Source organism: Anguilla rostrata, chromosome 14, assembly GCF_018555375.3.
Source record: "Anguilla rostrata isolate EN2019 chromosome 14, ASM1855537v3, whole genome shotgun sequence".
Taxonomy (NCBI): domain Eukaryota; kingdom Metazoa; phylum Chordata; class Actinopteri; order Anguilliformes; family Anguillidae; genus Anguilla; species Anguilla rostrata.
Window position 1 is genome coordinate 3,352,430 of NC_057946.1, and position 25,245 is coordinate 3,377,674.

At 44.5% G+C, this 25,245-nt stretch overlaps 1 protein-coding gene across 2 annotated transcripts in view; it reads left to right on the forward strand.

Annotated features, from left to right (window-relative positions):
• The first annotated feature begins 5,770 nt into the window (after positions 1-5,770).
• chd1 (chromodomain helicase DNA binding protein 1) overlaps positions 5,771-25,245 on the forward strand; it is a 36,379-nt gene continuing 16,904 nt past the window's right edge. Inside the window, exons 1-14 of one of the 2 annotated variants that reach the window (XM_064309498.1) lie at positions 5,771-6,272; positions 14,576-14,730; positions 15,017-15,221; positions 15,761-15,898; positions 16,936-17,006; positions 17,358-17,516; positions 19,024-19,301; positions 20,720-20,945; positions 21,534-21,634; positions 21,751-21,929; positions 22,532-22,656; positions 22,980-23,196; positions 23,581-23,670; positions 24,830-25,020. In XM_064309498.1, coding sequence (XP_064165568.1) covers positions 14,678-14,730; positions 15,017-15,221; positions 15,761-15,898; positions 16,936-17,006; positions 17,358-17,516; positions 19,024-19,301; positions 20,720-20,945; positions 21,534-21,634; positions 21,751-21,929; positions 22,532-22,656; positions 22,980-23,196; positions 23,581-23,670; positions 24,830-25,020 — 2,033 coding nt within the window. In that variant the 5' untranslated portion in view covers positions 5,771-6,272; positions 14,576-14,677. The remainder of the gene's footprint in view (positions 6,273-14,575; positions 14,731-15,016; positions 15,222-15,760; positions 15,899-16,935; positions 17,007-17,357; positions 17,517-19,023; positions 19,302-20,719; positions 20,946-21,533; positions 21,635-21,750; positions 21,930-22,531; positions 22,657-22,979; positions 23,197-23,580; positions 23,671-24,829; positions 25,021-25,245) is intronic. The other variant, XM_064309497.1, reaches the window with a different exon arrangement.

Consider the following 25,245-nt stretch of genomic DNA (forward strand, 5'->3'; position numbering starts at 1 on the left):
TCTGTGTTGAAGCATCTGCCTAACTGCCTAAATGTGAAGAACTGTCATGGATTATTTGATAAATTCATCCCATTTTCTGTCATGCCCAAACATTCCAACAGAGTGTCAGGGCTCAAGAGTGCCATCTGCTGTTTGTTCTTATTTATCAGGAATGGGGAAGACACTGATATAGGACGGCAAGAAAGCCTTATTAACAGAATAGCCATACCTCAAACATCACGCTCTCAAACCCAACCTCCCATCAGTATTACATTACATTCATTCCTTCATTTGGCAGATGCTTTTATCCAAAGCGACATACAAAAAGTGCATTTCATTGTCATAGACAACTGCTAAACACAGGTTCAGTAAGGTATGGGACACCCTCAGTATTTTGGAATCATTTTGTAGGGAACCTCCCAAGTCATTAGTCAATTCGAACACTGCCTGGAAGACACCAGACTCACATAAAGACATCTAAGAGAATTTGATTTAAGCATTTACTTTATACTTAAAAGGTATATTCTGCCCAGTAATCAAACTTTTATGATTTACTGCTGACATTGAGAGTTATTCTTGTGGAAAAAAAAAGTTATGTTTTTATATTTTATATAGTTTTCTTTGGTAAGTGCTGTTTTTCAATGATAAATTAAGCGATTAATGTTTTGACATTTGTATATGACATCAGATCATACAAGAAATCTAGTTTGTTTATCTGATAAAATGTTGTGACATACACTAGTGACATACACTGTAACTGTGTGTGGTGCAATAGCACAGCTTGGCACAGCATCCTGTATTGGTACTGCCATTGCAAGCTGTTGAACCGGAAATAGACGGGGCAGAAAACCACCTTTAAAATTTTGGATACATGTACTCTCAAATATTTTTAAAAAAATTGAAGACTTTCATTTCTCATGTATAAAAGTATATAGATTATTTTAGATTGTGGATATACTGTATGTCAGTGGTGTCAAACTCGTTGCCATGGAGGGCCGTGTGTATGCAGGTTTTCATTCCAACCAATTAATGCTGCCTTAATTGAGTCCAATTACTCATTCAGCCATATGCGTTTAACTGCATTGAAGCACAGAATATAAGAAAATTTTTATTTAGACAATGCGGGTCACCATAGACGTCGGGTCACCATTGTGCACAAACCTGCATCCCTAATTCAGCAAAAAATTTAACAAATTATATAATCAAGATCTGAGGCTGGAATGAAAACCTGCATACACACGGCCCTCCATGGCAACGAGTTTGACACCACTGCTGTATGTACTCACAAATTTTTTTTTTTAATTGAAGACTTTCATTTCTCATGTACAAAAAAATGCACACTCAACACTATATTACACTTACACTTAGACCATCAATCATCCATTATCTGCACCCACTTATTCTTGGGCAGGGTCGTGGCAGGTGCCGGAGCCTATCCCAGCATGCACTGGGAAAAAGGCAGGAATACACCCTGGACAGTTTGGCAGTCCAATGCAGAGCACACACACCATTCACTCACACACTCATACCAAGGGACAATTTAGAGTCTCCAATTAACCTACCTGCATGTCTTTGGACTGTGTGAGGAAACTGGAATACCCACGCGGACATGGGGAGAACATGCAAACCCTACACTCAGACCTCTGCTTGCAATACTTAACGTCATAAATAATTATCTAGTTCCTAATTTATTGTGTTTCTGTCTTCCCTGATGCTTAGGCCCCAGAACTTTTTCTAATGTTTCACAGAAACAGCCATTATCCTCGAAGTAACGCTGGCAGTGTTTCCCCTACGATAACTCAACTCTGGACCCGTGCTTCTTCATCTGAAGCATCGCAGCAGAATGAGGTCCTCACGCGCCCCATCAACATGCGCGATCTCCGCTGGTGTCGGTTGGAATCCTGCGAGGGAACTCCACACCGAGCGCGTGTTTGTTTGGCAGTTTGTGCACTGTTTGATTAAACTCGCAAGAACGTTTAGCGGGCTTCTCCTCATTAAGCGCTAGCAGTATGCTTGTGTTACAGGCCTCAGGGGTACGTCAGACGAGTAGGATTTTTGCCACAATGTAGGTTATCGCGGCTCTGAATCCATTTCTGTCTGCTATTACTTATTAACGAGCAACAAAAGACTCCCATACGCAGTGCATGTATTAAAATATTACACAAATTAAATGATCATATTATTATCAAAAAAATAAATAAAAACAAAATCATAATAATCCCAATTTAAATCTGCAAATTTGTTGACAGGTCAGGCGAACAGTGAACTGGCTGAATCAGCCAACAAGTCAAAACCAACACAAATTCATGTTCATGATTAAAAAGGCATATTAAATTAACAAACAATATATGACAATTAGAATAAGAGAAAATATAGTCATGTTGAATATATGACAGGGGCTGAATTTTGCTCAATCATATCTTGTGCTGACGTTTGTATGAGCTCCAGCTACAGCCGCAGACTGCAAGTGTGTCCTAAAGATTGTTAGGTTTGGAGTGAAAATGTGCAGGACGTCAGATTTCCAGGAACTGGGTTGGGCAGCCCTGCTCTAGCTTTTGAATGACGTGTGCATTGTTAGAGTTTCAGTAAAAACTGACAGGATAGCAGATCTCCAGTAACTGGGCGGGGCAGCCCTGGCGTAGCCCAATCAGGCTGCATGAAGACGTTTGAAACTTTAAGCGCATTCCAGAGGGGGTTAATGATTTATTTGAAACCGAATTTCAGGTACTGTTATATTTTGGTGCAGCTGAGTTTTGTTTAGTGTGTGTGTGTATAGGTTTGGACAAAGAGACAAGTCACCCACAATATTTTCATATGAATATAAATGCCAGACTAGCTCATATGCTACTGAGACTTGATGTTTCACTGGGCAAGGCTAGGTGGTCCAGCAGAGTGTCTCCCCCAAATTTAAAATGAAACCTGTGCCTGTGGCTCAGTGTGACCTCAAAACAACTCGGGACAATTCAGCGTTCATCAAACAAATTCTACGAACAAATCAGAAGCGACTTGATTCATCTCGACACATTTCACAGAAATCGCATGTCGCACGCTTGTCTTGCCAAGACTGATAATGGATTTTTGATTGGAAATGTTCCCACAATGCATTGCCCACACACCAGCTTAATCTCAGGAAAACAACGGAGTTTTGTGTTATGTTTAGTTTTTAATAAATATATTTTTGTTTTATATATTTAAGGAAGGACCCTAGCAAGGATTCAAACCCTAGCCCTTCTTGCTGTGAGATGACAGGGCTATCCACTGCACTACCATGCCACCCAAATAGATCATAATCAATTTATTTTGGGCTTTAATGTGCACATATAATAAATAGTAAAAATATGATACATTAAACAGCATGAAAATTATTTTCCCCTTACACTTCTAGCACCTGTTGACCTTTTAGTTGTTCTGAAATCCTCGGGAACAAATTGAAAAAATGTTAGGCTTCAGTGTACATTACAATAAGGATAATGTCCCATTTTTTTTATTTTATAAAATTTTATAAAAATTTTAATAAAAGGACTCTGAATTTCAGGATCCTTCTGGAAATATTTTTCCTGTACACATGGGCAGACACCTGAAGGCCATTAGAAGTGCACGTGATGCCAGAAATCACCCTTGACTTTCTAAAGATGTCCCCAAGAGGGCAACACACAAAAGCTGATGGCCGAAACACAGACAACCAAAAAAAAAAAAAAAAAAAAAAAAGGGACAGGTGGGTGGGGTCTACGGAATCTAGGTCATGTCATGTGACTTGTTGCATGAATGACAATGGCGAATGGAGGCGTTGGGCATATGGGGTCATCTTAGTGGGCGATGTTTCCCCCCTTTTTCTTTTATTTTACCTCAATATTAACTGGAACGCTCCAATTAGCTTTGACAGCCATTTCGGTAACGCTCAGCATCTGTCTTTTTACGGAACTACGTGCCTGAATCACTTTTTAAAAAGATCTCTGCCGAACTGAGCTCCAAGCTCAAAAGAGATCTCAAACAATTCCTTTGTGTCTATGCCATTTTCTCCATATAGTAATTACAACATTATTCTGTTTAATTTATTACTTGATTGTTATTTTTTTTTTTTTTGGTTTATTTCTGTAACAAAAGCTTTCAGACACTGCTAATATAATAGCTACACACTACAATATCTCAGCTTATTCGGTTATGCAATCCATTTAGCCTCAGTCAGGCACATAGGGCTTATGCGAGCTTTGAGATTTTTCCATTGGAGAATGGGTCGTGTCCCAACAAAATTTTGTATTTCCAGTGTAATATTACACAATAATAGTGTTCTGGTAATTATGTCAAACCGAGCCCTGCAGTAAATCTTTAAGAAAGTTGCACAGAAGATGAACAATAAAAACGATTCAAATAGAACCACAAATAAATATTTCAAGCCATTGTGAACCAACCAAAAATAATGCAGATTACATTTTTGAGAATTTTTTTTTTTTATCATTAAGCATGGATGAAGATGAAAATAAAAACTGGCAATCGGTTAAGCAGAAAAAGACCAAAAAAAAAAGGGGGAATCCATGGGAGAGCATGAGACCCCTTTTGTCACAACATTTTCAGCTTCCTGAGAGCTGATTCACGAAGGGTAGACCGCGCACAGGGCACTGCTGCTCAAAATAATTCCCTTGCTGCCCCCTAACATTAACAGAGAGTACCTTTGAGATTTAGACAGATCTGTCTTTAATTTATCAATATTCAAAAATCTATTGCGTCTGAAACAGACGCTTTTCCTACCAAGTTACGCTTCACCCTCATATGGGTTCAGGATGCCAAATCTATACAATTCCTGGACATTAGATACCGGCAACTAAGTCAAATTGTGTGTTGTTAAATTTTAGGGATATCATAGGCACTCTGTTCATCGCCTGAGAAATAAAAAATCGGCCATCAAAAACAAGGCTCCTTGAAGGAAAAAAGAGTTGTTGGACAGGGATTTTGTTCATGTGAGCATGAGTGTTGTACGAGCGAATAAGAGGACATTTAGGACTGAGAGCTGAAGAGTATTTTGTGCCAGTATAGTGTATATGTTAGAGGAACTGTGTTTGCGACTCAAAGTTGCTTGATTTGGGCTCTGTCGTTGTACCCTTGAGCAAGGTGCTCAACTTCAATTGCTTTAGTAAATATCCAGTCGTATAAATGGATTGTTTGTAATAAATAAATAAATAAGATAAAAATATAATAAATGGATTTTATATAACGAGAATGCGGGCTGTGCAAGTTTCCCAGGATAAGACATTAAATTTGGCCTTAAAACCAAACAAGGTGGAATCTAATCATTTTTGCAATTCTGTTTACATCATAATAGCCCACTAGGTGTAGTATGTTTATGTCTGATTTTTTTGTAACATTGAGCAGAGAGCCCCAGTTTTCTGATGATAAACAAAAGTCTATGATCACTGCACACAAAAAAGAAGAATATGACATTTTATGAAATATGAAATTTTAGATGCAAGTAAATCATTCAAATTAGTTCAAAATCAAATTAGTAATATAAGTATGATTTCCACTGTTAATTATCCTTTCTTTCGCCAGAAATCAGAAAAAACAAGCACTGTGTTTCAGGCAGTTTACCTAACTTATTGCATCTTCTGTTGTGGGGGGAGGGGGAACTGGTTTTGACGACGTCTTCCGTCGACCAGAGAAAAATTGTGCTTGAAAAAGTTTGTTTTATTTACATAACATTGCGTGAGTGGTTCCGGAAATATGTGGACCCCACAGAGGGGCTTGGGGGTACTTAGATGTAAAAGTCTGCAAAGTCGTTCGTTCGGTGCATTCGATTATCTGGTTTTTATGGCAGTGACATTTCTGGAACCCAGCACCCCCCAAAAGCCACCTCTTTTCATCCTTTCCCCTGTTTCTTCGTCCTGGCTGTTTGTGTAGTTTTGAGGGGGAATGCGAGCGTCGTCGTGACGTCACTGCCCGGGGTTTCCACACTCCAGATCGGTGAGAGCTGGACGGCGTCATGGCGGAGGCCGGTAATGTTAGGACGCATAGCTGAACTGCTTTCAATCTGCAATCTTTTGATCGAAGAATACTGTGCCCCGAATACGGAAAAGAAAACTTTAAAGAAAACAATTTTATTTTTTCTGAGGGAGGAATCAAGGAAGCTTGGCTCGCAGTCGGCTCGAATTTGTTGGAGCAGCTCTCTACGGGAGCTGGCTAGCAGGCTGCTAGCAAAGAAAATAAAATTGTTAGCTAGCTAGCTAGCTAGCCTGCGAGAAAAAAGGACCTCAAAAGTCGGATCTAGACGGGGAGACAGACTGGCAACTTACAGGAGCCAGGTACGAACGAAAAACGAGACTATAATGAGTTTGATTTTCAGAAAAAGCCAGTTACGGTATCCTCGGTTTCGTAAATGAAGCTAGCTAGGTTAATTTTCTTAGTTAGTTAGCTGGCTGGATGGCTACACGGTGTTGGCTAGATCTGGGAAGTGCGGGCGATTGTTGTTGAACACAAGCGCGTAGCATGCTAACATAGCTACCCAGACACTGCGGGAACCGACGACTAGATTAGCAAGTGCGATGTGTAAATATTTGCGAGGTCACGGTGATGGATGATAGAAAGCAAGGAAATAGACATCAAGCAGGCTAGCTGCACTATGTTCATAACCTTAACTTAAACGTGGGTAATAAATGCACAACTTACTGTCCTGAAGTGGTAGCTAATCACTGGCTCCCTCTCTAGCCAAGTCGACTGACCGCAAATCGCTAAAAATGGCCAACTGGCTGGTTATTTTGCAAATAACTGGCTATCGACAGCTAATGAGAAATTGAGGCGATTTGGCTTGCTTGCTAAAACAAAATAAAGCACAAAGTTCGCTACCTAGCTAACGCGTTGGCTAACTTGGCTACTTTTATCCACAATAAGTATCCGCTAGCTGGCTAATATCAGTGCGACTGCGAGTGTGATTTTAAATGTACCGCGGGTAATTCACACTGGTAATGGGAGATTGCTAGGCAAGTGGCGACAATTTCGGCTTTTCGAGAAAGGCATTTTCAGTGCGGTTTACCGTTTTCGGCTAGTCCAGCGAGAACGGATGAAGAACAGTAGCTTGCCGTGGAGCTCATGCAGAGGCGATGCGTATCATTGTCCAGGAGAGTCCGCCTGAAACTCAAGCACGCTGTGCAGGCCTCGCATCGGGCCTTTGCGGTCGGAGTGATGTGCTTCTGGCTAGCTAATGTTTTGCAATGGTAGATTAGATTGGGCCCTGAATTTCTCGCATGTAATCCATATATTGCGCGCTAAAATGGCTCGATCGGAGTTTATTTGGGCCATGTTTTGACGTTTGAAGTGTTTTTCGGTGTATTTTCAGTCTTCCTGGTTTTTTATAAAAAGTTAGCTCACTAGCTTCCAAGAACACGATTCTTGAAAGCGAACGGTTGCTAGCTAACGTTAGCGAGCTGAAGTCTAAAGCCGATCCTTAGCTGTCAGCTAACATAGGAAAAGGTTACGTGCGAAACCTGGGTCAGGGAGCCATGCTGGATTGTGTTCTTGAGTAAGCTAGCTAATTTAAAGAAACGAGGGAGAGCGTGGACATATATATTCTAGTTGGCTATTTTTCTTTCTTGCTGACTTGATGAAACCATACTTTATAACACGAGCATGGTCTCGTTTGGTTAGCTAACATCCTGCTTCAGTTAGCCAGCCAGCTAACGTTACACATGTAACGAGAAGTTTGATTGATGATGCTTAGGTGACAAGCTAGCCAGTTAGCTATGTACTTGCTAATATAACCTTTATGTTAGAATGCAAGAAATGTAATTTTAAAGTGTATGGTAGGGATGAATAAACAATAGCAGATTTACGTTTATATTGTAAATGCGTACCATTTGTTCCTTTATGATAGCGTCTAAATACTTATGAACGATAGCTTGCTAACGTTAGCGAACCAGCGACAGAAAACTTGAAAGGTAGCGGTATACTGTTCGCCTACATGTCTAAACACTGGGTATTCGGCACACAACGTAGGTTTTTCGTGTTTAATAACAATGCAGTTTGCTGGAAACAAAACATTCTCTCATTGGTTTTTCTTGAATCAAACGAAGATTGACACTTCAACGAGGCTAGAAATCGAAAGTGACATCATAGGCGGCACACGTGCCGAAGAAGCTCAATTTATAAAGTATTTCGGAATGTTTTGTGTATTTTATGCATTGTTTTGCACAAAGTAACCAAATTAACAATACAGTGTGTATAAATTCGCATAACTGGTCATGATATTGCCGGTGCAGTAAAGGAAATACTGAATAGGTTAGTATTGTGGAAACGCCACAGGTATTGCATTATGTACACCAAGCTGAGAGAAATGCATCTATAGTTTATAGCTTCCCGTTCATTTAACAGGTACATGATCAATCATCGTTATCATTATTATTGTATACATGTCTTTGTTCTTAAATTGTTGGGCAAGTTCAGGAGTTCAGTAATTCATTTTAGATATTATTTAGTAAAACTATAGCCTGTTAATGCAGGGTTGTCAGACCTAACTTTGGGAAGGTTATACATGTAGAGTATTTTGTTTACTTGATCAGACGTGGTTATATACTTCGACTTCTGGAGGCTAATTAAATGATGTGTTACGTCAGATGATTGTTCATATGCCCCATGGACATGTGTTGTGGGAAGGATGTCAGTGTAAATGTACACAGCTAAGTGGTTAATTGGAAGAATTTAGCCTGGGTAATTGGCTGTCACTAAACCCAACATACACACTGGCCCTCCAGGAGTTTAATATTAGAGAGAATTGGGGGAAGAACACAAATTAAAATGCATTTTATTAGAGTGCATACTTAAGCTTCAGTATTTAACTTTCTTATTTTATTTTTTGCAAATATTCTTTTTAGTGACACTGTACTGTGAAGGATAATGCAGTACCGAACGGGAAGATTTGTTGAGCAAAGTTGGTTTTAGTTAGATCATGAATGAGGTATGTCCTGTTTCAGGTTATTGTGGGATTCTGTAGGCCTATGTGTGTTCTGCAGGCTTGATTTCAAACTGAATATGACTTTCAGTATCAAAGCTTCTTTTGCTGTGGAATCTTCCGTTAATACATATCCTCAAACATTAATATTTGACAATTTTCAAAATGTTTTCATTTTAAGGGAAAAGATTACAATTGAATTAAATTATTATTTATTTTATTTGTAAAACGTTTTGCGATTAGAATGTAAAAACACGGTTTGCGAGATTGTGTGATACTGCTCACTGGGGACTTGGCCCCGTTGGTTGTCAGTGTAAGACTACTGTAAAATAGATGGGACAGTCAAGTTTTTGGAGCTGAGCATCCCTTTTTTTTGTATATGTATTCATGCACTCCAGATAATTTGAATGCCTATTCTTAATATTCTTAATTCTTAATTCTTACTAACTTACGACAAGGGAGAAAATGACACGGGAACAGCAAAAAAATTGCTTACATTTAGCCAAGAACCGTGTTATTTCATGTCAAGAGTGGCCTGCATGGGGACTACAGGCTCTAAAGCTAGGGTTATCTTCCATTTGAACACTTTGCTACCTGGAATCAACAGTTTCCTGCTTTAATTGAAACAATTTAACAGCTCCATCCAATCATTTACAGAACTCTGGTTAAGCATATCGGACTGCAGCCTTCCAGAGATGGGTTCTGTCAGCCCACGTTCAAAACAAAGATTCATTCATGGGGAAAAAAAAATGTCTGATTTTTACTGTGGGGAAATCACCATTTCAAAGTCCACCCTTCAGGGTTCAAATGCTTGATGGTCGTTTCCCAGTCTTTGTTTTTCTTTACCCTGAATGTGAAATTAAAATCCTGTCGACGCCTCAATATTTGCCACTCGGTTTTATTTCTTGGCATCTTGACTAGTTTTTCATTCTGTATTAAATCTCACCCACGTTAGTATGACAAAGCTTGGTCTTTTTGAAAGTTGGCTTACACTGTTAACACGTTGAGGTGGACAACAAAGGCAACTATTTGCAAAAAAATATGTTTTATGTAATGAATTATTCAGATAGAGGTGGTCATTTTTCCCTTGCAAGGATTTTTAGATTTTTGAAGGTAACTTTGAAGTTTTAGTGAAGGTGACACAAATGTAAAGGTTTGGATGGCTCATCTTGGGGCAGGGAGAGTTCACTATTGGGATAGTGAATCCTCTGTGCCCAATTCATTATCTTCTCGTCTTTCACTCTTGTGGGTTTCAAACCATAATATCTTAAAATGAACTTATTGTTATTAACCCAATGCTAAGATTGTAGCCCAATATGATGAGGCAATATTAGGCTAAACATGCACCAGAGGGGTCCCACATTTGAATTTCTTCTGATGATGTAAATTAAGTCAAAATGTGATGTTCAAAAAGTAGCATAATCATAGTCCTCTCCATCTGCTGAATTCTGGAAATGCAGTTGTTTTGATCATTGCATTGTTTAGTTTCAAGTTGCACAGTGTCTGCGTTAAGCTGTAAAACTTTCACAGATTTGTAATCTTCTGAGTACACGATCAGCTGGGAAGTGGGTGGATTGACATTAAATTGTTCTTCCAAACAAACTGCATGCAAGTTGTATGTGTCTGTGCACAAGGACAACAACAGTGTTCCGCTTTCAGGTTCCGCACTTTTCGGTTTATTTTGAGCGGGAAAATTAAGCAAACGTAGCAGATCAGGTGCAAGCTGGACAGCCAGGCAGTGCCAAGAGAGTTAACTTCATAAAATGGCATTTTAAGCTCAGAAGCTTGACAGTTTAGGGACCACGTTTTTACTGATGAGGCCTAAATAATGATGGAAATTCGTCAGCTAGCATTACGAAAACCTACCAGTCAATAGTTGGCTTGCCACCATTATGTATTTTCCATTTTATTTATTTATTTATTTAGTTATTTATTTATTTATTTATGCTGCTTTTACCATGCCCCCATTAGTGTCAGGCGCATAGATTGAGTGTTTTAACAGTCGGGACATAGTGGAGTGAAATGGTGCATCTAATCATACCCTCTTCATGCTGTGGGTATGCATTAGAACCAACGCACGGATTTGCCTTGTTTTTCTCTTGTGGCAGTATACTTCGGTGGAGCTGTTGGATGATTATGATTTCGTAAGATGGAAACGCTTTCATCCTTAGCTTGAGTAATGTTAAATGATCGAAATCGGATACCCGAACGGTAGTGTGAACACGACCTTGGTGGAGTGTCACTCGAGTTTGTTGCCCACGGTGATGTTTTTGTTCAGGGCACCTGTTTGTCACAGTTTATTATTATTATTAGGCTATTATTTATGAAATTTTAAATAAGTAAAGTTACGTCAGGGTGAAAACACACATTTTTAAATGAGCAACGACCTGGCAGATTGTAGGCCTACATACAGAGCTTCATTGAAGATCTAATCAGCTGCAGAGTTAACTTAAACTGATCATCAAACTGTAACTTAGCAACGCAAGGAGGCAGACACCAGAATTAGCACGACTTTTCAACAGTGTCTGTGAACTGCTCAGCCTCAAGATAGAGGCATGCATTGTCATTGTAGTCTTCTAAAATAAATATCCGTGTGATCTTTCTTCCACTCACATTCAACCGGTGTAATTGATATTAAATTTAATTTTATACCACCAGAAGTATCAAAGTGAGAAACAGTATCCACGGTGCTGTGTTGTACCATCAAACTGGTGCTGTAATCTGTTGTGAAATGGCCGTCAGTATGTGGTGGTCATTATGTAGACATAATGACTGCTCACTGACAAGTCAGAATTGAGTACCCAGCCATAGACTAATTAGCTACTTCTAGCCGTAGAATGATCTAAATCCAACTTTTTATCAAGATGAATAAATAGCCACTGTGGAGACACATTAATTTCTTTGTGGTCTGAATCACCGATTAGCTTCTTATGAAATGAAAAGTGTTACAGCCTTCCAAGCATTTGCTTTAAGGTATGGTGTAGATTATGTATTGCAGAGTTCGTTATACCTACCAAATTGGGAACTTTTGCGCTAAGACGGGTGTGTTTTTCTTACCTCTCTTACCTTTATTTATTGTCTTCTCAGTCCCTCCTTCCTGTACATCTCCTCTGATGTGCCAGAGTTTAGCCCCCCCCCTCCTGTCTCCTGTTTGAATCCTCCCCAGATCCACAAGTTTAACTTTTTAAAGCAACTGCATGTAACAAGTAAATGAGAACTTCCTCACTGGGGGCTTTTAAGAAATCCACAATTGAAGCATAATTCGGTTGTCAAAAAAAATTAGTTTCACTCGAACGGGAAAAAACTTAAACGTTAAAAATAGTAAATAAACACAGCTGCGTATTTTATTTGGGGTGTTTTAAAACTTTCACCTTCGCCCTTCAGGTGAAATCTCATTGCTGTGATTTTTTGGCCTCTGTTGTGACTGTTTACAAACTGGATGTGCAAAAACTCAAGCTGTTGCATCATGGCTGAAAGCATCTGGTAATGACATCTGAAAACATCTGTTAACGACCTGATTATCTCTCCTGAACATCTTAAGAAGTAAATTTTGGAAAGTGTCCGGGTTCTGTGGAGCCCGTGGGGAGGATTCTGCAGAAGGTACACGAAAGTGGTTCACGAAATTTGCAGACTGGAGTTTCGGTAGCACAACAAGCGATCTTGTAAATTTGCATTCTGCTGAGTTTACACAGAAGACCAGGTCAGAGGCACCTGTACGTAAACATTCAGGCATGACTGCGTCCCCCCCGCCCCCTGCCCCCCGCCCCCCGCCCCCGCCATCCACACACGCATTACCTCGCTGCACACCTGACTGTTGTGCATGACAACCTTGACAAATGCGTGAATTTTGCTATATGTAAATGTCGTGTAAATCCATGCTTTGGGCCAGTGACACAGTTTTTTTTTTTTTTTTTGCTGTTTTGGCTCTGCACCCCAGCACACTGGATTTGAAAGGAAACGGTGAAGGTGAGATTATGCATTGCAGAGAGTGCAGACTGTCAGGTTTTAATTCCAGGCCCGTTTGCATCCCTGTCGGGATAGGCTAGGCTGGAATTCCGGCCCTTTCCGCACAGCTTGCACGGAGCGTGTTTTCCGAAGGGAAGGCCGTATGACATCACGGTGCCGGGACTGTGCTTTTACCTGGGACTGCAGGTTCAGTTCTCGAGTCTTACCTCAGACTGTGCTTTTACCTGGGATTGCAGGTTCAATTCCTGAGTCTTACCTCAGACTGTGCTTTTACCTGGGACTGCAGGTTCAATTCTCGCGTCTTACCTCAGACTGTGCTTTTACCTGGGATTGCAGGTTCAATTCCTGAGTCTTACCTCGGACTGTGCTTTCACCTGGGATTGCAGGTTCAATTCCTGAGTCTTACCTCAGACTGTGCTTTTACCTGGGACTGCAGGTTCAATTCTTGAGTCTTACCTCGGACCGTGCTTTTACCTGGGATTGCAGGTTCAATTCCTGAGTCTTACCTCAGACTGTGCTTTTACCTGGAACTGCAGGTTCAATTCTCGAGCGGGGCACTGCGGTCGAGCCCTTGTGCGAGGTATGGTCTGAATCCCTTCGGTAAAATATCCAGCGGTAAAACTGGATTGTTAAAAAAAAAAGAAAAGAAAGAAAAGTAGCCTGAAGTGTGCACCTGAACAACCAAATTGGTTGGATTTACGGCTGAGAGATGTAGTCGGACTGTCACAGAATTGGATTATTCGTTTAAAAAAAAAGTTATTTAGAAGTTAGTTTATGCAAATCCTACCCAAATCTACTGGATTGTACCTTTCCAGGTGTTTTCATTGAAACTGGTTTGGTCTGAAACGTGAGGGCGAACCGCTTGCTCTCATGAAGGTGCAATGAGCACGATTAGCGTTGTCCTGCTTGCTAACGGGGTTGCTAGCTGTATTGGCTCCATTTGGCTGTACCTAGGTGAATGGACTGCATTTATATAGCGCTTTTATCCAAAGCGCTTTACAGTTGATGCCTCTCATTCGCCAGAGCAGTTAGGGGTTAGGTGTCTTGCTCAAGGACACTTCGACACGCCCAGGGCGGGGTTTGAACCGACAACCCTCCCCCTGCCAGACAATCGCTCTTACCTCCTGAGCTATGTCGCCCCAGGTGGTCATGAGCACGTTACGTGTTACTGGTCTTATGTGTGAAATTGGGTAACAAAGTCTATTTCTGGGCCAGGGATGTGGTTTACAGCCTGGGTCAATTCTGTCTTTATTTTGGCTCAAGATTGGTCTGATGGTGTTCCACGCAACAGATCAGTGGTTATGGGCACAGTTGGTGATTTAGGTTTATTTATTTGTTTATTTTGAATTCTTGATGATCCTTTTGCATTATGGGTTAGTAGAAAGCAACTTGCAGTGTACCTTTGCAACATACAGTATTCCAGGCTTTCAATGAAAAAGGTTAAGTTGTGGATTAAAATAAAAAATAGTCAAAACACTGGAACACTAGAGCCTGATCAGAGCTACTTAACAAATTGACGAGTTATTTCAGTCTTGCTGTGCCCAGTTTCCAGGAAGAGGACTTTGGAGACTCTTACACTTTTAGCGAGGATGCTCTAAATGTAGAAACCCCATGCAGTTTAAACAAGCTCACGTAAAATACGGGAAACGCCGCAAACAACTTGTTTTTGAAATGTGCTGTTATTATTTTTTTTTACAGGTGATCCACACCGAATAGGAGACCTTCCGTGTTTGTGACCATTCAAGAGCGGCCTGGACTGACAGCTTGTTTTTGAAGACGTGATTTTGGGGAGGCCTGGAGATGGATGGGCGTAGCGAGGAGGACAGTGTGAGCAACAGCAGTGCAGAATCAAGGTACTCCTACCTGGGGGGTCGGGGGGATGGGGGTGGGGCGGGGCGGGGGCGGGAGGGGTGAGTGGGGGCGGGGTGGGGGGTTGTGGGGGGTTCACAAAACGGGTCACTTTGATGCTTTTCCTACAGTAACGGGCCCATGTACTGTGGTGTGAGCTTGCTTTATTAGTGCAGGTCCCAGCTGGGCTGTGCAAAGTCTGTTTGGAAGGAAGCCGGATCGTGGACAGCTACCCATAATTCCATAGTGTGCGCAGTTTTAATGACCCTCCCGTCCCGGCCGTCTCCGCAGTAACTCTGACGACGAGTCCGGGTCCGGGTCGGGCTCCGGGTCCGGGTCGGGGTCCAGCTCCAGCAGCAGCAGCAGCAGCAGCCAATCGGGAAGCAGCGACTCGGGGAGCGGGTCGGACTCCGGCAGCCAGTCGGACTCCGACTCGGAGAAGTCCAAGGAGAAGAGCCAGCCGGAGAACAAGCCCGCCAAGATCGATGGGGCGGAGGTGAGGCGGGGAGGAGGGGTGTGTGTGGGGTGAGTGTGGAGGTTAGGGGAGGTCAGTGGAGGTTAGGAGGGGAGAGTGTGTGAGTGCAGGGTGGAGGTTAGGGGAGGTGGGTGGAGGTTACGAGGGGAGAGTGTGTGGGGTGGGGTGGAGGTTAGGGGAGGTCGGGTGGAGGTTAGGAGGGGGGAGTGTGTGAGTGCAGGGTGGAGGTTAGGGGAGGTGGGTGGAGGTTTGGGGAGGTGAGAAGTGTGTGGGTGCAGGGTGGAGGTTTGGGGGTGGGGGGGTGTGCATATTTGGCTGTTGGTGGGATGTCAGTGAGCTTAATGCCTGTGGAGTGTGAATAATCAGTGCCTGTGGGTTTGGAGGTGAGCACGTGCGTCTCCACCCTCAGGACTTCACTGAGGTGGTTGTTACTGTGAGCATGGACACAATTCAGTGTTTCTGATTGGGATTTAGGAGTAAAGATGGATATTGTTTTCTGATGTAAAGTTACTTGGGTAGCTGTCTGACCCTGAGCGCTGTTGTTTTGCCCCCCCCCTCAGTTCTGGAAGTCGAACCCCAGTATCCTGGCTGTACAGCGGTCGGCCATGCTCAGGAAACAGCAGCTCCAGCAGCAGCAGCAGCAGCAGCAACAGCCACAGAACCAACAGCAGAGCTCTTCTGACAGTGGCTCAGATGAGGTAATTAACCAATCACAGCCCACTGTCACACCCGTAGCCCCGCCCCCCATTAGGTTTCCCAGCCTATCGGAAGAGGCATCATTCCCAGCATCATGACCCAGCAGACCTGGCTGAAATATGTATTTGAAGCCCTTTAACTGTTTTTAAAAACAAACGAAAAAAAAGCTTCTGCAGAATGTTTCGGTATTTTATTCATTTTTGGTGAAAACTCGTCGCTGACTGATATGTGCAAATGTGTGATTTTGTGAAAAATCTGCAGGAATATTCGTTGTGTCTGAAGGGTTGTCTTTCAAGTAAGTATCTGACCCAGGTCTGCAACGCAGAGCCACGCCCCCATTCTCTCCTAGCCAATCAGCGCTGGCATGGTTTGCAGTGAGGGGGGTGCATAGCTCTCTGATAATGAGCTAGTAGTACTTAAATGGCCGGAGTTTGATGGTGGATGTCATTCAGTTTTTGGCAAACAGTTATTGTGCAATGTGCGGTTCCACAAAGGTTGTTGCTAGAACATATGCTGCCCATGTGCTGTCATTCACAGTGGTTGAAACTTTAATGGTAGTAGTAAGGTTTTAACGGTTTCTTCATTGATAAGCCATTTTGCGGTTGGGGTCAATTCGATTTTAATCAGTCAGTTTAGGACATGAATTGAAATCCGGTTGATAAGCTGAAAACTCTCTGGAACATGAATGCAGGTTTTTTTAATTCACTTTGTGAATTTGAATTTAACTTCCTCAAATCAAACGGAAGTGGCCTCCAGCTTGAACCGTTTAATTTTGATGACCTCATTTGAACAAACGGAATTGTCTCTCTGCAGTAGTAGCCTCAGTCCATATACTAATCGAACTGGCCTTGTGCCTGCAAGGATAGAGATGGGCATCATCTGTCCACTGCTCAGTACTGGATACAATTAACACCATGGGAGGAATCCTTCAGACGTTCTGGAAAGCCAAGAGCACAAACGCGTTTAGAGCAAATGGAAGTAGATTGCCCCTGAGATGAATGGCCTCGTGGTTTATTGCGAAACGTCTTCCCGCCTGCAGGATTCGTCCAGCAGCGATGACTCGGACGATGACTCCTCCAATCAGACGAAGAGGAAAAGAAAGCACAAGGGGTGAGTTATCTCGCGGGAAAACGTTGCGGGTGCGCTTCAGAGAAATCGATCAGATTTCGTGTGGGCTACAGATGTGGGCTGCAGTTGTGTTGATGTGGCTTTTGCAGCAACGCCGCTTTTTAGCCTAACCGCTCGCCCACCTGTGGCTCGTGTAGCGATGTGTGAACCAGCGCTGAGTTCGGCTGACATATCAGTTCAGTTCAGTCAATGATGTGCAACTTAAAAAATGCCTGTAAAGTTCTTGGGGGATTTTTCAGTGGAGGTATTAGATTTAGATTCTCTTCCTGAATCGACAGGTGTGTGAAAAGTGCCTATCCTAACGAGCACTGTTTTTTTTTCGTGCGGTTCCAGATCGGACTCGGGGTCTGATTCCGGTTCCGGGTCCGGTTCTGACTCCAGTTCGGGGTCCGGGTCCGGCTCGGACTCCTCGGACGAAGCTGAGAACTCGGACGAGACCGTCTCTGACTACGAGCCGAGCCACAAAGTCAAGAGCAGGAAGCCCCCTAACAAGTACGTGCTGCCTCTTACACTGGGCCCCCTCTAATGCTGGGCCCCCTCTTACACTGGGCCCCCTCTTACACTGGGCCCCCTCTAACGCTGGGCCCCCTCTTACACTGGGCCCCCTCTTACACTGGGCCCCCTCTTACGCTGGGCCCCCTCTACCTGGGCCCCCTCTTACACTGGGCCCCCTCTAACGCTGGGCCCCCTCTTACACTGGGCCCCCTCTTACACTGGGCCCCCTCTTACGCTGGGCCCCCTCTTACGCTGGGCCCCCTCTTACGCTGGGCCCCCTCTAACGCTGGGCCCCCTCTAACGCTGGGCCCCATCTTACACTGGGCCCCCTCTTACAGTGGGCCCCCTCTTTCGCTGGGCCCCCTCTTTCGCTGGGCCCCCTCTTACGCTGGGCCCCCTCTTACACTGGGCCCCCTCTAACGCTGGGCCCCCTCTTACGCTGGGCCCCCTTTTACACTGGGTGTCTTGCGTTAGAAGGTGGAGTAATGCCTAATTTAGTTCTGCTCTCAGCTTTTTCTGTTGGGTGTTTAAACTGTGAAAAGCAGAAAAGCTCCTGCATACAGAATTCATCAGAATGTCTCCGTTACATTACCGTACATTACATCACAGGCATTTAGCAGACCCTGTTATCCAGAGCGACTTACACAACTTTTTAAACAGCATTTACACTGCATCCCTTTATGCAGCTGGATATATGCTGAGGCAATGCAGGTTAAGTACCTTGCTCAAGGGTACAACAGCAGTGCCGCCCATACTCCCTTTCCTGCGTCTCGCTGTGCGATTTAGTACATGAGGCATGAAATAAGAATCTCCACAGCTCAGGTACACAGTCTTTAAAGCATTGACACACCCACCCGGTAATACACTGACACACACTCATAGTAATGCACATGAATGCAAAACGGTGGGCTGTGTGGCAGTCGTCCATAATCGACACAGACGGGTGTAATGGATTCAGTATGCTACAAGAAAAGGTAGATGAATTGTTGTTGTCATTTTTGTGAAATAAATAAAAAAATATTGATTGTAAAAAAGAAAAGGTAGCCCAAAAAACAGCAACACCTAGGAATATCGCTGCTGCTCTGCTTCCCTTATCTAGTGGGGGGTTGTAGGCGGGGCAGTCCGTTTTCAGATTAATAGGTGCAGATGCGTAGAGTAGAGAAGAGAAGGGAGAGAGGAGCTGGGAGAAGAAAAGAGAGATGAGAGGAGAAGAGAGGTGAGTAGAGAAGAGCAGGGAGAGATGAGGCCTTGCTGAAGCCCTGCCTCAGTCCATAACCAGGAAGGGGTGTTGGCTGTTACCGCATCCTGATGTCAAGATGAAAACGTTTTTTAACCAGTTCACGAGTCTGCTTTTTGACAGCCGTTGCATCTGCTGACTGTTCCGTTTGCAATTATTATTATTATTATTATTATTTAAAAAAGTAAATTTGAAGTGTGAAAGAGGAGGTGTGCCTAAAGTACCACGTGGAATAGCCGTGCGTTTTAACCCCCCCCCCCATCGCAGGGCCAGCGTCCGAAACGGAAAGAAGGGCAAAGCCCAGCGGAAGAAGGCCTCGGGCTCGGGCTCGGGGTCGTCGTCCGACGAGGACGAGTTCGACAAGGCCAAGCTGTCGGGGCCCCGGCGCCAGGCGACCGTCAACGTGAGCTACAAGGAGGACGAGGAGATGAAGACGGACTCGGACGACCTGGTGGAGGTGTGCGGGGAGGACGTGCCGCAGCCCGAGGAGGACGAGTTCGAGACCCTGGAGAAGGTGATGGAGATGAGGACCGGGAGGAGAGGAGGTGAGCCTTTCGCTTCGCGTAAATGGACTGCATTTATACAGCGCTTTTATCCAAAGCGCTTTACAACTGATGCCTCTCATTCGCCAGAGCGGTTAGGGGTTAGGGTGTCTTGCTCAAGGATACTTCGACACGCCCAGGGCGTGGTTTGAACCGGCAACCCTCCGACTGCTAGACAATCGGTCTTACCTCCTGAGCTATGTCGCCCTAAAACGCTATGTCGTGTAAAAAAAGTCTGGTGGAGGAGAGAAGGTGAGCCTTTCGCGGAGGTGAGCCTTTCGCTTCGCGTAAAAAGGTCTGGGGCCTTGGTCTTCATCCCTGGTCCTGGAGAGCCGCGGGCTCGGCTGGTTTCTTGTTGGTGATCGATTAAGGCAGTCGATTACGCAGTTAACTCGCCTCACCTGGTTTCCTGGATTTTGATTGGTCGCTTAAATTGAGGCGAGAACAAAAAGCAGCGAAGCCTGCCACACTCCAGGACCACGTGGAACTTTTTTTTTTTTTTGCCATCGGGTCCAAAATAATCAGTCGCTCGTTATTTTTCACCGGCGGTGGCGCTGTCACAAAGTTGTCACAGTGAAAGTTTCCAGAGGGAGTAGGGGAGTGAAGTGAAAGTGAGTCATTTCTGCAGGATCTCTGAGCGCGTTTGGCTGAAGAGCAGGCCCCACGTTCAGCCGATGGGTCCTAGGAGTCTGTTTTGTCCAGTATTTAAGTAGATAAAAAAAAAATACATACTTGAGCCTATTATTATTGTTTTTTTTTTTTTTTCACTGCTGGTAAAGGAGTGTTTGCTTCCTGGTTTGCACCAGGTAGAGGTGTCAGCAGGGGAGCGGATGGCGTTTCACGGGACTCGGATAAGATTTCAGACTGAATCGAATCCGTTTGAAATTTGATCCAGTTGCTTCGTCCCGCTGGCTTTACCGCCAGTGGTCTGCGTCTTTAGTAACACGGGGGGGTTAGGGTTAGGGTTAGGGTTGGGGGTGGGGGGAGGGAGGAGCCCCTTCCTGTTCCGTAGTAACACTCAAGCTCCAGCGTGCAAAGCCGAGTGTTGGTCGTGTTGGTCACTAATGAACACCCTGAGCCGACCAGAGGAGGCTGGGTTCCCCTCCCCCCCTTGAGCCTGGTTCCTTCCCAGGTTTCTGCCACAGGGAGTTTTTCCCTTGCCACTGTTGCTTTAGGCTTGCTCCTGTGGTGGGGTCTAGGCCAGGCTTGTCTGTGAAGCGTATTGTGACAATTGCTGTGAAACACACGTCTACAAATAAAATTTGATTGATTGATTGATTGATTGATTGATTGATTGATTGATTGATTGATTGAGTGAGTGAGTGAGTGTCTGGAAAAGCCAGATCCTCATGGGTGGGGGGACGGGGACGGGGACGGGGACGCTCGGTTTTTAACGGCGCCCGTTTTCTCTCTCCCGGAAGCCACGGGGGGCACCACCACGGTGTACGCGGTGGAGGCGGACGGGGACCCCAACGGGAACTTCAACCCGGCCAAGGAGCCGGGCGAGCACCAGTACCTGATCAAGTGGAAGGGGTGGTCCCACATCCACAACACCTGGGAGACTGAGGAGACCCTCAAGCTGCAGAACGTCAAGGGCATGAAGAAGCTGGAGAACTTCAAGAAGAAGGAGCAGGAGAAGAGGAAATGGTGAGTCCCCTTGGAGCTTCTGACGACCTGCAATTTGTTCCCGCCTCCTCCTCTAATTCTCTTGGGAAGGCTGCTGTTTCTGGTGGACTGTCAGCTGGTTTTTATGCTACATTGCTAGCCCATGGCCTCGAGGTGTGGGTGGTTGTCGAGTCCTGAACTTTCTGAGGCCTCCTCTGGCCATTACTGTCTGTAGCCTTGCTGATGGAGCAAGTGTGGAAGTCAGCAGGCAATAATCCCTCCTAGACAAGCAATATTAGCACCCCAAGTGGTTAAAGAAAAGGTTTGAACTCCAAATGAATCCTCTTTTCAGGAAAATTCTGGCCTTTTGTCAAGTGTGAAAGACGTGTGGGGCGCTACTGACCGCGCATTTGAATTATGAACCGCGGTTTCCGATTTGATTTCTGTACAATGTCCTCTGCGTGGCTCTGTGCAAAGTGGCTTACTGTGGTTATTGTGAGGGCGCGGTGGTCAGTTTCGGTTCATTGTCATTACTCGTAAGGGCAATATCATACGGTCACGTATCATTGGTTGAGTTGTTTATTGGTTCTAAGTTAACATATATGTGGCTGTTTTTTTTTTAAATTTTAGGATAAAAGCAGCTTCCCCGGAGGATGTGGAATACTACAACTGTCAACAGGAGCTAATGGATGACCTGCACTCGCAGTACCAAATCGTGGAAAGAATAATCGGTGGGTACCATCGACGCCGGCGTCGTAGATCCGATTCGGGAAGCGTTCACGACTCAAATTCACGTCTTTACGGTGTTATCTAAATGTGTGCTGTTTGTTTTTGTTTTTTGTGCCAGCTCATTCGAACCAGAAGTCCGCAGCGGGTTACCCGGACTACCTGTGCAAGTGGCAGGGCCTGTCCTACTCGGAGTGCAGCTGGGAGGACGGCGCGCTCCTTTCCAGAAAGTTCCAGAGGTGCATCGACGACTACATGTGCAGGAACCAGTCCAAGACCATTCCGTCCCGGGACTGCAAGGTAAAAGTCCCCTTAGCTTTATGGAAAGAAGGCACCCTCATTTAGGCTGTTGTTATTTTTGGGTTTTTTTTATTTTTTAAGTATAACGGTCTGCCCCCACCCCCTGTACTACTTATTTTTGTTTCTCTTGGAGTTTGCCCTGTTACCTGCACCTGTACGAACAGCGTTACAGCTGAAGCGCATGCGACGCGATGGTGCGTTAGCCTTGATGTCAGCGATAGCGCAGGAAACGCTGCACCACAAACGCTCCGGCGTCAGTCACAGGGAGAGGCCCCTACTCCTCTGATAACACCTGGCGGCCCAGGGGTGCCTGGTGCATTGTGGGTAAGAGGCGATGCCGCGGTGTCCCGAGGGAACCCTGGCTGGCTCGAACTCGCCCCACCCCTGGTTTGACATACAGTAGCTGCACAGAGGAACTTTTTGGGGGGCTGGATTTTACCCGATTCACTTTGAGGTTTTACACAGACCCCCTTATAACATTATAACCAGGTGATGACATGCGACTGCCTGTCTTACTGCAGACTGAGCACCATTACCTTTTTCTAATCTTCGTCCTCTCTCTCTCTCTCTCTCCCCCTCCTCCCCCCGTACCCTGTCTGTAGGTGCTGAAGCAGAGGCCGCGGTTCGTGCCCATGAAGAAGCACCCGACCTACATCGGCGGAGAGGGCCTGGAGCTGAGAGACTACCAGCAGGACAGCTTGAACTGGATGGCCCACTCCTGGTGCAAGTGCGTTCAGCGGGGCTCTGCTTTGACAGTGCCAATAGGCGATATCATTCATTTAAAAAAAAAAGGTTACTGGTTATGAACAGGACCTGCTGTGCCTTGTCTGTGCGGTACCTCTGCGCTGTTATAGTCCTGATGGTAAAGCTCATGTTTTGTAATTTGTAAATCTCTTGTGGGTGTAAGAGCATCTGCCAATTGGCTGCAGTGCAAAGCGATGCGTTTTACCTGTTTGGGAGTGCACTCCCCCCCCCCCAGCGTGTGTCTCTCTGAGACCTGGTTTTGGCGCTCACCCGCGGTGTTGTTCTGCGCTCTGCGCGTTCCTCCAGGGGAAACAGCTGCATCCTGGCGGACGAAATGGGCCTGGGCAAGACCATCCAGACCATCTGCTTCCTCAGCTACCTGTTCAACGAGCACCAGCTGTACGGGCCCTTCCTGCTGGTGGTGCCCCTGTCCACCCTCACCTCCTGGCAGAGGGAGATCCAGCTGTGGGCCCCCCATATGAACGTGGTGGTGTACCTGGGCGACATCAGCAGCCGCAGCATGGTACGCATCCCCCCCCCCCCCGAATCGTTTGGCTCGGAAGGCGAATCGGCACAGGCCTCTGCCAAAACGTTGGGCGTCTCACCGTACTGCCCTGTTCAGATTTGATTAGAGAACAAAATGAAAATGGGAAATAAAGAGAGAAGCGGTTTTTCCCTTTGAGTGCCTCCACTTTTTTTTTTTTTTTTTTTTTAAACCATCTACTGATTATTTTGGATTTGTAGCCAGTTTATCTCATCTGGTGATCTGTTGTTTAAGAACTTACTACTAAGTTACTACTAAGTGGTCAAGTGGTCAAGTATTTGACCACTGTCCTTACTGGTTTGAAGTTCTGTTTATTTGTAAAAATGTGGTTTAGATGCTGGAATGTGTTTTGTTTTGCTACAGATCAGAACGCACGAATGGATGCACCCACAGAACAAGCGACTGAAGTTCAACATACTGCTAACCACGTATGAAATCCTGCTCAAAGACAAGGTGCGTGTGCCTGCATCCTGTTGAATTGATGCTGGTTTTTCTTTAGAAGCGTAACTGGTCAACAGAAATGGTCAGAGGGTAGTAATGTCTTTTCAAATAATGCTGGGAAAAGGCTGTTTGGCTGTATGAGAATACATTCTTGATGCCATGTGCTTTTTATTTCAAATGCATAAAATTGAATTCTATGGTAGAGCCATGAAGTTAGTCTAAGCTGAGGTCCTTCCAGTGGTGTGAGTTGCAAATCTCCAATACCTTAGAAAATCCTCAGCATCCTCAGAAATGACTAAAAACTCCCTCTAGTGGCTGGGAAGTCAAACTCTTTTTGTGGCAGTCCCTCTCTGCCCTAAATTCAATAAAATGCACTTAGCCAGTTTAATGTATGTAATTCAGTCAAACCAGGCGCAGGTTTTTAGATTCAGTTGAACTTTAATGGTTGTTAAAACTGGGGGGGAAATCCAATAAACAGGAAGCTGAAGATTCTGGTGCCCAGCCTGGAAGTTGAGGCTTTTTTAACGAGCAAGTGAACTTGTGCATTTTGAAATAAGGACCTACTTTACAATCCCTGAAACTCCTGGTAATGTTTTATTGAGGCTATTCAAAATGAAAATACATAAAATGAAGTCTTAATTGCTATTACTTTACCACTGTTTAAAAAGTCTCTGTGGAAAGTCATCTTGAAGTTGTATCACTCTGTCCCCATGGTTCGATTTCTTGCTATGCTTAGATTGAGCTGAATTTGACATGCTAGAAATTTGCAACCCACACTAGCACACTTAAAGCATGATAAAACAGGTACCATGTCTTGTGTCTGACCTGCTGCAAACCTGTGTGTCAATCACTTATTAAAACTTATTTTCACATTACTTTTGGAGCAAAGTTGAAATATGGTTTGATTTTAATAAGTTTGATTTTGACTGAAATTCAAATTCTGTTAGACAGTCTAAGTGTGTTTGTGATTGAATCCCCATGATTGCCTGTCATTGGGCTCGCAGGCAGATCTGGGTTCTGTTTCATTACTGGGCATTGACTGGACTGGAGAGTTTTCCGTTGTCTGAGTAACATTGGGGTGATAATGATGGTCATGGGGAGTTGATTTTTTCGGTCGGAGCATCATTGCAGTGATAATGAAGCTCATTGGCCGCTGTTCTTTTTCGGGCAGTCATTCCTGGGAAATGTGAACTGGGCCTTCATCGGAGTGGACGAGGCCCATCGGCTGAAGAACGACGACTCCCTCCTGTACAAGACCATGATGGAGTTCAAGTCCAACCACCGCCTGCTCATCACCGGCACGCCGCTGCAGAACTCGCTGAAGGAGCTCTGGTCCCTCCTGCACTTCATCATGCCCGAGAAGTGAGTTCCACCTGCGCCCCCCCCCCCTGCTGTTTAACTCTTGGAAGAGCAAGTTTTTGTGAAATGTTTTTATTTCAAAGTTCTTTGTTGGTGTTCTAGAACTCTACTGCTGTCAGTCACCAGTAGTGATTGTGACATCAGCGTTAGAATGTTCAGTTCATGACACACATGTTTGTTTGTTTTTTTTTTCTCTTCTGTGCAAAATTCTGGAATATTCTGGAATTC